This window comes from Vigna unguiculata, chromosome 1, assembly GCF_004118075.2.
Source record: "Vigna unguiculata cultivar IT97K-499-35 chromosome 1, ASM411807v1, whole genome shotgun sequence".
NCBI classification, from domain to species: domain Eukaryota; kingdom Viridiplantae; phylum Streptophyta; class Magnoliopsida; order Fabales; family Fabaceae; genus Vigna; species Vigna unguiculata.
The window spans coordinates 10,250,444-10,267,500 of record NC_040279.1 but is presented as its reverse complement, the minus strand read 5'-3'; the positions used below and the strand labels follow the sequence as shown (position 1 = coordinate 10,267,500).

The 17,057-nt window shown below is 38.6% G+C and overlaps 1 protein-coding gene across 1 annotated transcript; it reads left to right on the top strand.

The window, feature by feature from the left end:
• Positions 1-6,181: 6,181 nt before the first annotated feature.
• On the top strand, positions 6,182-7,915 carry LOC114188022. Its single transcript, XM_028076508.1, has 3 exons — positions 6,182-6,621; positions 6,712-6,944; positions 7,059-7,915. The coding sequence occupies exons 1-3, from the start codon at positions 6,182-6,184 to the stop codon at positions 7,913-7,915; spliced, it is 1,530 nt and encodes a 509-aa protein (XP_027932309.1).
• The last annotated feature ends 9,142 nt before the right edge of the window (positions 7,916-17,057 follow it).

The following is a 17,057-nucleotide window of genomic DNA, read 5'->3' as shown; positions in this document are numbered from 1 at the left end:
AAGATTGGTATTAAAGAAGGTAAAGAAAAGGAAAAATGTAATGCATGTGGTGCAGAGTATGTTTCTGGTGGTTCAAATATAGGGATCTCAACAATGTTACGTCATTTGTCAAAGTGTACGGTCCTAAAGAAATTAAAAGACAATGACGTGGGAAAAATGATAATTGATCATATTGGAAAATTAAGATCTAGGGAAATTGACCAAAAAGTTTTAGATGACCTTATTTCAATGACTATTATTCAACATGGGCTTCCATATAATTTTGTTGAATATAAGTGGATTAAAGAATTGCTTGTATATCTAAATCCAGAAGTAAGAGTTCCAAGTAGGAATACAACTGTGTCTAATATTTCAAAGAAATTTTATGAACACAAAGAGAGGGTGAAACTCGCAATGCGTAAATCTCATAGTCGAATTTGTTTAACATCTGATTGTTGGACTTCTATAAATCAAGAAGGGTTTATTTGTTTGACTGCTCATTTTGTTGATCTGAGTTGGAGGTTGAAGAGTAAGATTATTGCCTTTTGTAAAATGGAATCTCCACATACGGGTCATGATTTGGCACAAATTTTTTTTGCTTTGTTGCTTGAATGGGAAATAGATAGGAAGATTTTTTCTATCACATTAGACAATGCTAGTTCCAATGAGGTGTTACAAAAAATTTTGCGTGAGCAATTGAGTTTGCAAAATAGTTTGATATGTAATGGAGATTACTTTCATGTAAGGTGTAGTGCACATGTCTTGAATATTATTGTGCAAGAGGGATTAAGGGTGGCTTCTGATGCTTTACATAAGATTAGAGAGAGTATCAAGTATGTAAGAGGATCAGAGGCAAGAAAAATTGCATTTATAGAATGCTTTTCATATTGTCTTAGGAATATGTTGACTATTTTAGCCAACATGTTAATGACACTGGAAGGTCTGAATTGGATCTTTATTTAGATGAAGGGAATCTTGATCCAAACTTTTTTGATAAGTTGGATGTATTGAGCTATTGGAGGGATCGTCGAGATCGTTATCCAAACTTGTCTAAGATGGCTTGTGACGTGCTTAGCATTCCAATCACTATCGTTGCTAGTGAGTCTGCTTTTATTCTTGGTTCTCGTGTGCTAACCATCGTTCTTCCATTCTTCCAGAGAATGTTGAGGCACTCATTTTAACATAAAATTGGTTGCATGGTTTAGAATTAACAGGTAACATTATTGTTAGTATTGTAAAATTAATTTAATTATTTAATACTTAATCTTTTAATATTATTATTTAACATTATTTTTTTCTTGTTTTATTGTAGATGGGGATAAAGAAGATGCTTCAAGAGATGAAAATGTTGTGGATTTATCCATTAAAGACTCTAATACTATAGTTTGATAAGTGACAATAATGATTTGATGTTAGATAGTAATTTATGTTTTTGTGATTTTGGTTTGTATTTGGAGTTTAACATAATTTGGGATTTTATTTGGATTGTATTGAACTTTATTTAAATTTTAATCGGAATTATAATTTAGTTTTCTTGGAATTGAAGAAAAAAAATTGTGTGTTTTTTTTTTTAATTAAGTGAGCCAGTGAACCAACCTGTTTAACCCGTCAACCCGTGGTGGGTCGGGTCGGGTTCTAATTTTGTTGGCTCGCTAATAAGTGAGCCGGGTTGGGTTGACCCACTAAGTGGCCAACCCGTCGTGGGCCGAGCCAGGTTGGGTCGGGTGACCTGTTTTGATAGCTATAGTAGAACACGTGTGAGAAACCTGCTATAGACCACACTCTGTAAAGCTAAGTAGAGTTTCCAATACGAAACATAGTTTGTAATGTCCCAAGACTACCAAACTCGTTGGCTAAATACCGAAGATGACAAGGTTTTGGAACCATCTGTAAGAGCCATAACTCGCACACTTACACTGGCAACACTCGCCAATTCGAGCCACAACTCAAGGATTCCTCGTGTTCATCCACCATCTCGAGACACAACTCCAGAGATGTCATTTCAAGCCACAACTCAAGGAATGTCACGTGTTTTCCCTCTATCCCGAGCCACAACTTAAGGAACACTCCAGCAAAACGATCTTTAAGGTATCACCAAAGCATTGTAGACCACGCACATCCAAACAAACATCCTCTTGCTTTGCATTATCGTCTGTCGCTGCTTCAGAGCCGCCCAACGAAATCCAGTTCCAGACCGCTTGGCAGAGCCCTTTTGTCGCCAAGGACCACACGTCTCTGAAGTCTCTGGTTTCTCACGTATCGCCTAACGGAACCAACTTTGCCGCTAAACGTCCCAAGCTCCTGTGACCTTCTGGAATTGTAGCTACCGCCTGACGGTTTGCCCTCACCACCAGGCGCTACACCAGTAATGCGAATTTACTGGTTTTCAGCCCAACATAGTAGATTACTTCCCTAATCCAGGCATAGAAACATACTGCAAATTTCACCAAGTTATAGACATCATATCCTACCATCTTTATTCCCACAGTTCTTAATTTATTACCAATATTTCCATTTCTATATAGGCTCACCACCCCAAAGTATACCAACCATTTGATTTATTTAAAGATCACCCTTGCTAATTCATAGTAATCCACTGTCCACTTCATACCACTTATACCCCATCATTGACCCCAAAGATTACCTCAATCTCCACCCAATTTCACTTAACATAACAATTATGCCTTAACCAATATTTACACTACATTTTCAACTTAGGTAAATCCACTTAACATTTCCAACTCCTAGAATTATATTCTGCCTCACCATCAAACAAAACTCTGGTTTAATTAACATGTAATGTACTATCATGGCATCTAAACCTGTTAAAACCAAATTATAAGTTATAACTTAGCATTCTCATATAGTCCCACCTCATGGATTATTTATCATGTTAACTCCATATCTAGCATATCCAAATCCCCTTTTTGGTATTCCAAATGTCCTACATTAAACTCCCCAACCCACAATATACGCCAACCACACAATGCCCACTGCTCTGGTTAAGCGCCTGGCGGCAATTAGGGTGTCACTAGGCAGTTCATGTTGTCCCTAAACCTAGAATTTTCCTTCTTGCATCTACGAACCTTGACCGGTCCCAAATTTCCAAATTCTCTCAATTTTCAACTTAATAGGTTGCACTCACGTGATTAAGTTCATAGTTCCTTCATAAAGCTTCCAACACACATAATTCTATTAACCTTCTTCACTTAAATTGATAAAAAATCTAAAATCCCCAAATTCTCAAACCCTAATATTCATATTTGAACATTTCATTCAATTCTTTCGCACCACACTATAATCTCACAATAATCCTTTTCCCCAAGCACCCCTAATTAATAACACCCTTTTCCACCGATCAAAATCAACCCAGAACCCCAAAAACATCAAAACCGAGCCAAATATGCTCGCGTCGCCTGACAGATGTTCATCATCGCCAGGTGGATCATCCATAAACCCAAAAACTAGGTGAGAGGCTTTGTGTTGCCTGACGGTCAGTTCATGCTGCTAGGCAGTTCCTTGCAGGAATGCAGTGTAATTCACATGAGTCGTCTGCTGGTTTTAAAGGCCCGCTAGGCGGTTCCTGGAAAATTTCCAGAAATGTTCAATTTCACATATTAAAAAATGTTTCACAAACCAGAAACCATGCAATTCTGTGTTGCAGTGGTTGCATGCGTAACTCTGTGTAGAACTCTGCAATTCTCGCTCAGGCGAGCTAGGCTCGCCTAGGCGAGATTAATAGAGAAGTGGGACTGATACTGCTCGCTCATCTCGCTCGGGTAGAGAGTGACAGTTTTGGGCGACTGGCGGTCTCGCTTAGGCGAGCGTCCCTCGCCCAAGCGAGAACTCGAAAGTTTGGGTGCTTGTTTGCATGTTCCGCTCAAGCACGAAACTTTAGTTTATTTGGGCGAATGCTTGTCTCGCTCGAGCGAGAATTCCTCGCCTAAGCGAGAAATCGAGGTTTGATTGGTGGTTTGTGTAACTCGCCGCCTAGGCGAGGTAAGTAGTTCTGGGCAAGTGAGGGTCTCGCCCAAGCGAGAAGGAACTCGCTTAGGCGAGACTTCGTAGGTTGCAGAGGTTCTGGAGGCTTGCCCAAGCTAGTGGGTCTAGCTTAAGCGAGATAGGCTGGACTGGTTGAACAAAGGCTTTTAGCCTAAGTGAGCGAGGGTGTTGTTGTGCGATCAAGGCATGTATTATGGTTGTATTAAACGAATGAGATGGAAATTGTAAGGCATGGTCTATAAGGCTTCTAAGATATCTCAATGGTGGGATTGCTGATGTTCCTTGGGTTGTGGCCCGGAACGTATCCTTGGGTTGTGGGCCAGGATGGGGGTTAAGCACGTGGCATTCTATGGGTTGTGGCCCGAAATGACTTCCCTTGAGTTGTGGCTCGGGATAGCGGATGAACACGAGGAACCTTTGAGTTGTGGCTCGGGTTGGCGAGTGTTGCCGATGTGAGTGTGCTGGTTGTGGCCAGTACGGATGGGTCCAGATGGATTGTCCTCCTCAGTGATTCACTGACGAGTTTGGTAGTCCTGAGACGTTACGGACTATGTTCATATTTGGGAACTCCACCTGGCGTTACGGTGTGTGATCCGTAGCATGGTCCCCGCACGTGCTCTATCAGTTGTGGCCAATAGGTGTGGCAACAAGACGCCTTGAGATACTTAATAGAAGATGTAGAACACTGCTAGCATGGTTGTGGCCATGTGGAAGAGCTGGAACAAGTCTCCTTGATGTACATTGATATACATGGTTGTGGCCATGTGGAAGGAAGGTAACGAGTCTTCCGTGAGGTGCAACGATATGCATGGTTGTGGCCATGTGATAGAAAAGGGGAAAGTTCTTTGGGAAATGAAATGATATCATATATGGTTGTGGCCATGCGGGATAAGAGAAGAGTTTGTGTTATTGGTGTATTTATTTGTTTATACATATATATATATATATATATATATATATATATATATATATATATGTGTGTGTGTGTGTTTGGTGTACTTTTATGTTTTATCTTTTAGCTTACCCTATTTGCTTGTGATTGACGATGATCGTGTACGCGGTACACGTGAGCAGATGATATTGCAGGTGGAGCTGGTGAGGCTTAGTCGCTGAGTGGGTGAAAAGCTTGGGAGTTTTATATTATTCGGCTTTGAAATATTTTGTAAACTCTGATGAGAGGCTTTTTAATTATGTACAACTTTTATGGTTTATGAACTTTGGTTATATTTGGAATTAATAAAAAGATTTAATTTCCCGTGTTTTTGGGAAATGATGTATTATTAAATGCAGTGTAATTAATTACTTTTCTTTATTTTATTAATATTCGTAATATTCTAACGGGGTGTTACAAGGGAGTTCATCTCATGCTCAACTTGAGAATGCTATGAGCGAGGGAGTTCATAGTAGGAAAGGCGGGTATGCGTGTCCAGGTCTGAGCGAGGAGTTCAAATGAATGGGCGTGAGAGTCCGTAAAGTAGAACTACATGCGGGATAGGCTTGTAGGTTGGACCACGAGCGAGGAGGGTCGTGGAAGCACATGAAATCCCAAATTTAGAGTACATGCATGAACTCACATTGGTTATGAGTGTGGGGAAATGGGTGTTTTTGTAAACAAATAAATATTTATGAATGGGTCGGGGGTTATTTCATATTTATTTATGTTTATGTGCATAGCTCACCCTATCTGTTGTGTGTGGCGATGATCAGATAACTTGTTATCCGGGAGCAGACGATGTTTCAGGTGAGCCAAGAGATGCTTAATGGCAGAGTGTGCGCGCTGAGTATGAGAGGATTTTTATAACTGCTTTCATTTAACTTCCATGTAATTTGATTACAATTTTCTTTACTTTGGATTTACGAACTGTAAAAGTGAATTGTGAGTAATGTGACTATTTATAGTGATTATTCACCTTAAAGGTTTTAAAATTTCCCGAGTTTTAGGGAAATGGTTTAATAATAAATGAGGTATTTATTTTTGTCTTGTTTATTTATTTATTTATTTTAAGTAATATCCTACCGGGATGTTACAGTTGGTATCAGAGCAAAAGTTTTGAAAATATTTTAAATATTTCGGGGCTTTTGAGGAGTGAGCTTATCGTTTGATTGTTTGTTTGATTGAGTTGAATGTTGGAAAGATATGAGTGGCTTTGTTTAACTAAGTGACTGATTGTTAATAGTTGAAATCTGGCGTATTTAGCCTATGACTGTTAATAGGAGGAGAAGGAATGGAAATGAAGTTGATGACACCGCGGAGGACATTCATCGGATGGTGGATGCGATGCAACCGCCTATAGCAGTACAGCCTAGGACAACGATTGTGCCAGTAAGGGTGCCAACTGTGGAAAACTTTCTGCATCACAAGCCAGCAGAGTTCACTAGCAAAGCCTCTCCTGATGAACCGGATGCATGGCTCCGCAAATGTGAGAAGATCTTCAAAGTAATGAACTGCGCTGATGAGCATAAGCTTCTGTTTGCCACCTATTTGCTGAATGATGATGCTGAGTATTGGTGGGCCGAAATGCAACAACAGATGCAGACCCGACAAGAACAGGTGGAGTGGACTAGCTTCAGGACTCAGTTCCTGGAGAAATACTTTCCTGACACGACCAGGCAGGACAGGGAAGCTGAGTTCCTCGCACTGTAACAAGGAGATATGACAATGCAGGAGTATGTGAACAAGTTTGAGCATTTGGTGTGGTACTACTCACAGGACATTACAGAGGAATGAAGGTGCCTGAAGTTTGAGCGAGGACTCAAACATGAGCTGAAAAAGGTGGTGACACCTTTGAGGGAGGAAAGATTCTCAGTCTTGGTGGAACAGGCCAAGAGTGCTGAGCACCTAGAGAAGGGCCCTGGTCCAGTTGTCAAACATCAGAGGAATGTCGTAGAGGCTAGACAGATGAATAAGCCTTACAACCGTCCCCCTACCACCTCTGGAGACTTTAAATGTTTCCAATGTGGGGGCACACACTTGAAGAGGAATTGCCCATAGTTGAAGAGTTCGACCAACGAACAAGGGAGTAGTCGCAAATGTTTCATATGTGATCAGCTCGGACATTTTGCTAACCAATGCCCAGAAAAGAAGACCAGTACGACGAAGAAACCATCAGTCTCTGGAGCAGAGAGAGCTAAAGCTGTTGGGAGGGTCTTTGCTATGACATCTACAGAAGCTACACAGTCAAGTAACCTCATCATGCAATCTTGTTTACTTGGGGGACAAAATATGCTTGTATTATTTGACTTTGGAGCAACGCATTCTTTTATTTCTAATGCATGTGTCGGGAGATTGAGCTTGGAGAAACGTGACTTGGGGTGTGAGTTGCTTGTTTTAACTCCTTCCTCGAGTCAGGTAGCTACCAGTTCAGTCTGCGTTGGGTGTTCAATGGAAGTGGCAAGTCGCAGATTCAAGGTGAACTTGGTGTGCTTGTCTTTGGAGGGACTGAACGTGATATTGGGGATGAACTGGTTGTCTAACAATCACATCATAATTGATTGTGGACGGCGCAGTTTGGTATTCCCAGAACATGAAGGATTGGAGTTGATCTCAACTCGAGAAGCTCTGAAAGCATTGCAAGAAGGGGCCAAGTGTTTCATGGTGGTGGCTCAACCAGAAAAGAAAAGTGCAGTCGAGTTCCTTCAGAGTATTCCTTTTGCTAGTGAATATGCAAATGTTTTTCCTGATGAAGTGCCAGGATTGTCGCCGAGTCGAGACATCGACTTCACCATTGATCTAATTCCTGGTGCAGGTCCAGTGTCTATAGCTCCATACAGAATGGGACCTGCAGAGCTCGCAAAACTCAAGAAGCAAATTGGGGAGCTATTGGAAAAAGGAGTTTATCTGACCAAGCACATCACCATGGGGAGCTCCAGTCTTATTGGTGAAAAAGAAGGATGGGAGTTCGCGACTTTACGTGGATTACAGACAGCTAAATAAGTTGACAATTAAGAACAAGTATCCATTGCCAGGGATCAATGACTTACTAGATCAGTTGAAGGGCGTAGGGGTGTTCTCCAAAATCGACTTGAGGTCGGGATATCACCAGATTCTAGTGCGGCCGGAGGACGTGCAAAAGATAACATTCAGGTCACGATACGACCACTATAAATATGTGGTTATGCCATTTGGAATGATGAATGCACCGACGATATTCATGGATTACATGAATAGGATTTTCCGACCTTGGTTGGATAAGTTTGTTGTCGTCTTCTTTGATGACATTCTTATCTACTCGAGGACTCGGGAAGAACATGCTGATCACCTGCGAGTGGTACTAGGGGTACTCAGAGAGCACCAGTTGTATGGCAAGTTGTCTAAGTGCGAATTTTGGCTGAAAGAAGTGTAATTTCTCGGACATGTAATCTCAGCTAAAGGTATCGCAGTGGATCCAGCCAAAATAGTAACTGTGCTGAAGTGGGAAAGGCCTAAGACAGTAACAAATGTGAGGAGTTTCTTAGGCTTGGCAGGTTATTATAGGAGGTTTGTACAGGGTTTTTGAAAGAAGGTGAATCCTTTGACACAACTCACGAGGAAGGATCAGACATTCTCTTGGACTGAGAAGTGTGAAGAATGCTTTGAGGAGATGAAAAGGTGTTTGACTACCGTTCCAGTGTTGGTAATTCCTGATACTGAGAAGAAGTTTGAAGTGTACTATGACACCTCTTACCTAAGACTGGGGTGTGTGTTGATGGAAGAAGGGAGGCCAATGGCATATGCCTCACAGCAATTAAAGATACACGAGAAAAATTTCTTGACTCATGAAACTAGCAGCTATTGTGTTTGCACTTAAGTCATGGAGGCACTATTTGTACGACTCCCAATTTCAAGTATTCAGCGATCACAAAAGTCTGAAATACTTGTTTGATCATAAGGAGTTAAATATGAGGCAGCGCAGGTGGATGGAGTATCTGAAGGACTACGACTTTGAATTGCTCTATCACCCGGGCAAGGCAAATGTTGTAGCCGATGCTTTGAGTCGAAAGAAGATGCACATGTCTTGCATGATGATAAAGGAGTTGGAGTTGATTGAAAAACTCCGTGATATGAATCTGGGAATGCAGTTTGGACAAGACTTCATACAGTGTAGCCTGTTGAAAGTCACCAATGAGTTTTTGAATGAAATCCGTGTGGCTCAATGACATGATATGGAATTACAACAATTTGTCGGATGGTTGGGTACAAATAAGGGGAAGGACTACCATATGGAGCAGACGACATTCTACGCTTTAAAGGTAGAGTGTGCGTGCCTGGAGGACCTTTACTCATGAGGCAGATTCTGAAGGAGGGCCATCAGAGCCGTCTTAGCATACATACAAGTATGACTAAGATGTATAAGGATTTGAAGGAGTCTTTCTAGTGGAATGGAATGAAGACGAATGTTGCAGACTTTGTGGCTCAATGTTTGGTATGTCAAAAGGCCAAAATTGAACACCAAAGGTCGGGAGGTACATTACAACCACTGGACGTACCTCAGTGGAAGTGGGACAATATCTCTATGGATTTTGTGACACATCTTCCTAGGTTGACAAAGGGCCATGATTCAGTTTGGGTGATAGTAGACAGACTGACAAAGTGTGCAAATTTCTTGCCTATGAATCAGAAGTGGTCGATGGACAAGTTAGCAAAATTGTATGTCCGAGAAGTGGTGAGATTACATGGAGTACCTGAGAGCATAGTGTCAAACTGGGATCCTAGATTCACCTCACGGTTTTGGCAATCCTTGTAAGCTGCATTGGGTACACAGTTGAGAATGAGCTCAGCTTATCACCCTCAGACGAATTGTTAGTCTGAGCGGACCATTCAATCTCTAGAAGATTTATTGAAGTCATGTGTGCTAGACCACTTATCACCTCTGATGTATTACCCTTGGTGGAATTCACGTACAATGATAGTTACCACTCTAGCATTGGTGTGGCGCCATATGAAGCATTATATGGAAGGAGGTGTAAAACTCCGTTATGCTGGTATTAGGATGGTGCGACTTTTGTACTTAGGCCTGAGTTTCTGTAGCAGACGACTAGTGAGGTCAGATTAATCCAAGAGCAGATGCGAGCCACCCAGAGTAGACATAAGTCATATGTTGATAAGAGGATACGACCCTTGGAGTTTGAGGAAGGAGATCACGTATTCCTCTGGGTTACTCCAACCACGGGTATTGGAAGAGTCCTTAAATCAATGAAGTTGACTCCGAGATTTATAGGACCGTATCAGATTACACGGAGGATTGGAACAACGACATATGAGATTGCTTTACCACTGCACCTAGCCAACTTGCATAATGTGTTCCATGTCTCGCAATTGAGGAAATACATTGCAACTCCAGACCATGTGTTAGAATCAGATGAGGTGCAAGTGCGAGAGGATCTGACCATGCCGGTCGGACCGATTCGTATATTGGATACTTAGGTCAAGCGACTAAGGGGCAAAGAGATAAATACAATGAAGGTACTTTGGGACGAGACGACACAGGAGATGACGTGGGAGATAGAGGACCTCATGAGAAGGTCTTATCCTTACTTGTTTTCTGGTAAGTCTCATTTTCGAGGACGAAAATTCTTTTGAGGTAGGGGAAATGTAAGACCCGTGGAAATTAATTAATTAATAAATGCGGGTAGTGGGAACCTTGATATCATTAAATTTTAATTGGTATGACGTGGAAAGTACTAGCTCAAATGGTTGAGTACTTAATTGAGTGTGAGGACTTGGGTTCAAGTCCTATATATGCCTTTTATGTGTTATTTGGTTTATTATTATTTTGATAATATGTTTGGGCTTGTTAAGTGATAGTATAATCATAGGATTGTAATAATTATCACAAAATATGAATTAACATAATGGTTGTGCTTTGGCCTTATGAGTGGATGGTCACGGGTTCAAATCCTTGATAAACATGAATTAAAACGTATTTTTTTTATAAGAAGCAGAGGGGCTGGAAAACCACAATAAAATTATCATTGAATAGGAATTAAACCCATAATTAAGCCCAATTTCATTTCAGTTTTTAAACCCATTATCAAGACACCTATAAAAGGCAAATTCTAGGTGAGAATGAAGGTTTCTGCAATTGTTTGATTTGGCTTTTGAGAGGAGAACAAATTTTGAGAGTGTAGGAAGATAAATGAGTGCTATTGGGAGAAGACTTGAGAGAAAGGATTAGGCTAACTGGGAAATTGGAGAAGAACCCTCAAAGGTTACCATTTTGAGCAAGGATTCCAAGTTAGGGGAAGCTGCTTTGTATGTGTATAAATCATGCTGGTGGTTATGCGTTTCTCTTATCAAATTGATTCTTGTATGCTCTAGAATTGTGATATACTTGATGTGTATGAATACTTGTGGTTATTAGTTTACTGTGCTAAGGTTATTTTTCTGTTTTTGGGATGAAAGGGGTAAGGGTTTTGGTTCAGAATGAGGGATCATGGATGAGTCCCAAGATTGTGGTTCAAATGTGATTATAATATGTCTACTTAGGTTGTCAGTGCTTATATGGTTGTTTAGTACGAATTGTATTGTATTGGTATGGTCTTGTTGGTTGATTTCACGCATAAACAGGGGTGAAATACTGCAATTCTCACCCAAGCGAGTCACTCTCGCCTAAGCAAGAGTTATAGAAATTCGTTACTGGTTTAGGGGTCAAACATCTCTCCCAGGCGACCTGCCTGGTTTGAGCGACCTGTTCTCTTGCTCAGGCGAGAATGGCTCGCCCAAGCGAGGTCGCAACGAAACAAGGGGGGATTTTACGTTAAATCCTCGTTCAGGCGAAGGGTGATGTGCTTGAGCGAAGGAGAGTCTCGCTCAGGCGAGTCCTTCTCGCCTGAGCGAGAGTGCGTGGGGAAGCCACTGTTTCACACTCGCTCAAGCGAGGTGGGTTAGCTTAAGCAAGGCTGATGGACTAGTCTGGGTGAAGACCCTTGGCTTAGGCGAGAATGATTCCATGCTTATGTGTGCTGTTTGAGCTATTTTGTTTGATGTTTCCTAATCTATGGGAAGTACATACATGTTTGGTGGTGTTTGGGCTTGAAGGACTAAGTTCATAGGAATTGGGATGCGTTTGGATTGAGTCGCGAGTGAGGAGTTTGTGATGGGTGGATCGCATGCGGAATGTGAACAGATTAGTTCACCGGAGGTACTCTCGTTGGGATGAGTGAGCGAGGGAGTTCATCTCATGCTCAACTTGAGAATGCTATGAGCGAGGTAGTTCATAGTAGGAAAGACGGGTATGCGTATCCAGGTCCGAGCGAGAAGTTCGGATGAACGGGCGTGAGAGTCCGTGAAGCAGAACTACAAGCGGGATAGGCTTGTAGGTTGGACCACGAGCGAGGAGGGTCGTGGAAGCACATGAAATCCCAAATTTAGAGTACATGCATGAACTCACATTGGTTATGAGTGTGGGGAAATGGGTGTTTTTGTAAACAAATAAATATTTATGAATGGGTTGGGGGTTATTTCATATTTATTTATGTTTATGTGCATAGCTCACCCTATCTGTTGTGTGTGGCGATGATCAGATAACTTGTTATCCAGGAGCAGACGATGTTTCAGGTGAGCCCGGAGATGCTTAATGGCAGAGTGTGGGCACTGAGTACAAGGGGATTTTTATAATTGCTTTCATTTAACTTCCATGTAATTTGATTACAGTTTTCTTTACTTTGGATTTATGAACTGTAAAAGTGAATTGTGAGTAATATGACTATTTATAGTGATTATTCACCTTTAAAGGTTTTAAAATTTCCCGAGGTCTAGGGAAGTGGTTTAATAATAAATGAGGTATTTATTTTTGTCTTGTTTATTTATTTATTTATTTTAAGTAATATCCTACTGGGATGTTACACCGAGCATATTCTGGTTGCATTGTTGTGTCTTTTAAAAACTTTTTGAGTTGAATCATTTGCTTTCCATAGTCATATGTATTTGCTTGAGTTGATTTGGAAATATAGTTGTGTATTGTTTGCTAAAGAAAGAGTACCCTACGTGACCTTGAATTGAAAAGAAAAATCAGTGAAAAGAATTGATAGATGAAACAACATCTGGAAAAGAGAAATTGATTATTGAATCATGTGCTTTGAGTTAAAAAAAAGAAGAAAAGAAAAGTGGATAATTCACAGTGGTATTTGTTTTACTTTCAATTTCAACTATGTTTACATATGTTCTATTTCATGATTCAACTTACTTTTGTGTCTTGTTTATTTTGGTTTTATTCATTTTATTCTAGACACATGCACTAGGTTTTATTTTGAGTGCCTTCTTTATTTTTTACCTTATTTTTCTTGTTTGTCTTCTTTGATAATCCCCTGAGTTTATCACTTAATCTTTCATTTGATGTTGTCTTGACTCAAATTTGAGCTTTTCTTGTTTTTATAATTTTTCTACTCAAGTGGTGGAAGCAACTTGACTTTACCATACTTTGTGCTTGAAACTCATTGTATTAGCAGCCTTTGTAGGTGATTCCTCTCTTGAAGGTGGAGCTATTGTGAGAAAAGGCATATTGAGTGCAAACACTTGAGAAAAGCATTTCTTCTTGTCAGTCTTTGCTTATACCCAAGTAAGTGTACTACATAGGTTATGTTCTAATCAAGTTTGCGTTTATTATGACAAATGGTTAGCAAAAAACATTTTGAGGTTAGGCACACATTCAATGGAGAGAAATTTGTTGTCAACTTAGATAACAAGGTCTGTAGCTGCAGAAGATGGAGTATCACAGGTCTGCCTTACTATCACTCATTGGCTTGCAATCAAATTTCTAAATTTAGATGAAGAAGACTTCATCCCACTATGCTTTAGAATGTTAATGTAACACCCTCTATTTTATATTAATTATATTTAACTTTCTTGTTTAAATATATAGAGTTAAGTAATTTTATGATTTCATAAGTAAATTGGCAAAGGGCTTTATACAATGTAAAAGATGTTATCTTGTGGGTGCTAACTACTTCTTATTTTGAGTTGTGTAAGTAAAATTGTGATTAAGGCTTCATTAACCATTGGATTAGGCTGAAATTTTTATAGAGCATTCTTAAAATATAGTTCTTCAATATGAACGGTTAGATTTTGAATTGGAGGTGTATGCAAAGAGCAGTTACTTCCGCACTTTAGTGTAAAAGTAAGGTCTCCAGCTGCTGTCCAGTTCTGAGTTACCTTAGTAAATATTTTATTCCTGCTTCTTTAGCCGTTGGATCAAGATGAAATTTTTATACAGAGTTATTAAGACATAGCACTAAATGTTGACCGTTTGGATTTGTATTTAGAGGTCTGTGGTGATAGAAATAATTCTTGCAGTTTGAACTAGCGTCAGTTACGTCCTCTTTTGGGTTATTTTAGTAAAAATTTGATTGCAGTTTTATTAACCGTTGGATGGAGTTCCAATTTGTTCGACCGGTTCTAGAGACATAAGTATTTAGTTTCACCGTTGGGATTCACAAATAGAGTTGTGTGTTAAGAGATATGAATTTTACACTTTGGAGTGAAAACAAGTCTTCTAGAAAGTCAACAAGTCTTCTTGCAACTACCATGAAGTCTCCTACAATGAGAATTTCGACCAAGCTTCTCTATATGGTCAAGATAAACTTATCCTCACTAAGGAATCTCATAAATTTACCATCAATACATCCTTATCCCTTTGTCCAAGATTTTTCCTATAAATAGGACTTCACTTTACACATCTTCTTCACAAAATCCAAAACAATAGAGAAGGAAAGGTATAAACTCTTGGGAGAAAATTGAAGTAGGAGAGGAAAATCCAGAATCTTGAGGTCTTCATTTTCATCTTAGAGTATATTTAGTATCTTCAAGGTATGGGGGGTCTATCTCAAATCTCTAAGTCTTTATCTTAGCAAGTTTTCTTTAAGTATACAATCTATCTTCTTGATTCTGAAATTTTTATACATTATCTTGAAATTTTGAGTTGAAAAATGGATTCCTTGGGTATGAAAACCTAGGGTTAGGTTCAAGAATCATCTTATTTGGAGTTTTACACAAAAAGTTACAAATAAAACAAGTTTGCTATTTTACTTATAAAATTTTATACGGAAATTATGCTTTAATTATGATTACTGTTTTGATTAATTTTCTGTAAAGTTATTGTGAAAGAATGATTTATGCTTGGTTGTTTATTTTAAATTCTTTTTAACTTGGTTGTTTTTACTATTTTGAAAATTGTGACAAATTAAAAATGCAGTTGTTATGCTGCCAAAATTTTGTGAAAGTCTCAAGAATTATAAAGATAATGCGAAAGGATGATTGTAAATTAAAGTACAGAAATAAAGAATAAAAAGGACTGTATGGATAGTACAGAGATACACTGGGTATAGAGTCCAGAGAAAGGTCTGATAGACCTAGGAGAATCGAGGGTGGTGATATAGATACCCTGGATTGACGTATACAATTAGCCGGGTATTTGAAAATTCACAGGCCTCACACTCTATTCTCGACCGTCCTCTTGACTATACTTTAAGACCAGGAAGGTGGAATAACGTTCACGTTGTATCCGTGAGAACGTTTAGCCTGCTGGCACTATCCATATTGGCATAAGACCATTATGATTCGGAAAAAAATCTAATGGCAGTGTTTGGGACCCAAAGTATATAAAGAAAGAATATGAGATGAATATACTGATGAGTTGAAACTCAGAATTATACAAATATGATTATTAAAAGATTGATAATGAGGATTTTGATATCCTAAATTTAAAACATACGGAAATGATTATTTTATTGATTAATTTGATTTTGATATTTTTGGCATGGTTAGTTATGACATTATGGAGATTTTAACTTTTGTGAAAATGTTTCATTCAATTGAAAGTTTATTCAAATGACCATACTTTGAAATGTTATGATGAAGTTTTGGAGTTAAGGGAAAGACTCACCCTTACTTTCTTTATTTTTCAGAGGAAGAAATTGGAGACCTAACATGTAACAATGAGATTGTTTAGCCTAACTTTTCTTGTAACCTTGGATTATGTTAAAGCTACAACTGATATGGTGTAACTTGTTTGTGATGTATTTCAAACTAAAAGTACCTTTAGTTGGTTGTAAAAGTATAAACAAACATATGTTACAAACACTTATATGTATGTTAACATTTTATTCGCATAAATATCATGTATGTTTAACAGATGATACATTCGAGTGATGTATTATTATTATTTTTTTTGTTTGGTATTTATTAATTGAATACAAATAAATTTTTCCTTAAGTAAATGATACATTAGACAAGTAAAGAACATCTAGTAGCACCGAATTCTAGTTGGGGTGTTACAGTTAACATATGAAGAGACTTACCAATCAATCATATACCCTACCAATGGACAACACCAGTGAGATGTTACATAATTTCCTGATGTTTTGCCTCCACTTAATAGAATCCTACCAAGAAGACCAAAAAAGAAAAGACGTTTTGAAGCTTGAGAGTTGAAGAAGAAGACAAACATGTGTTATCTGTAAAGAAATCTGGTGCATGAAAAAAATGTGGCATATGTCAACAACTTAGCCACAATAAGTAGACTTGCCCTTTACTGCCCCCATAACCTGCACCTACAAAGTGGGCCAACCTGTTCAATAATGGCAGGTCATCACTGTATAGGCAGGTTATCCGGAATATAACAAAGGGACTAAACTAAACCACTTTAAAAAATAAGAGGATTAAATTGAACAATAACAAAATTGGGGGACCAAATTGAATCAACTCAAAAAATGGTGGGACCAAATAAAAAATTATACCAAAATAATATAAGAAAAATCTTAAATAATAAAATATTACATATAATTTAATAAGAGTTTGGTAAAGAAAAGAAAAAACAAAATTTATAAAGTTAAATAACTTTACAATAAATAACTCTATGTTCATATATAAGCTAAGGTACATCCTTTTTCTTTTGTCTAAAAATTTCCTTATAATATTCACTTCAAAGAAAGTTAAATTTGATGATAATATAAATCTTAAGTTTAAAAGAATTTTATAAATATGTCTTTTTCTATTCAGTATTTCTTTTTTTTAGTTTAAGTCAACACCAACACCAAAATAATAATAAAGTACAATTTAAAGAATTATTTATAGCCATTACTAATAAAGTTCAAATTTTATA

Excerpts from the sequence above, each read along its gene's own strand:
- LOC114188022 (XM_028076508.1), top strand. The coding sequence starts at position 6,182 with ATGACTGTTAATAGGAGGAGAAGGAATGGAAATGAAGTTGATGACACC. Across the intron at positions 6,622-6,711 it reads GAAGCTGAGTTCCTCGCACT|GTGCCTGAAGTTTGAGCGAG; the intron begins GTAACAAGGAGA and ends AGAGGAATGAAG. Across the intron at positions 6,945-7,058 it reads TAAATGTTTCCAATGTGGGG|AAAAGAAGACCAGTACGACG; the intron begins GCACACACTTGA and ends ACCAATGCCCAG.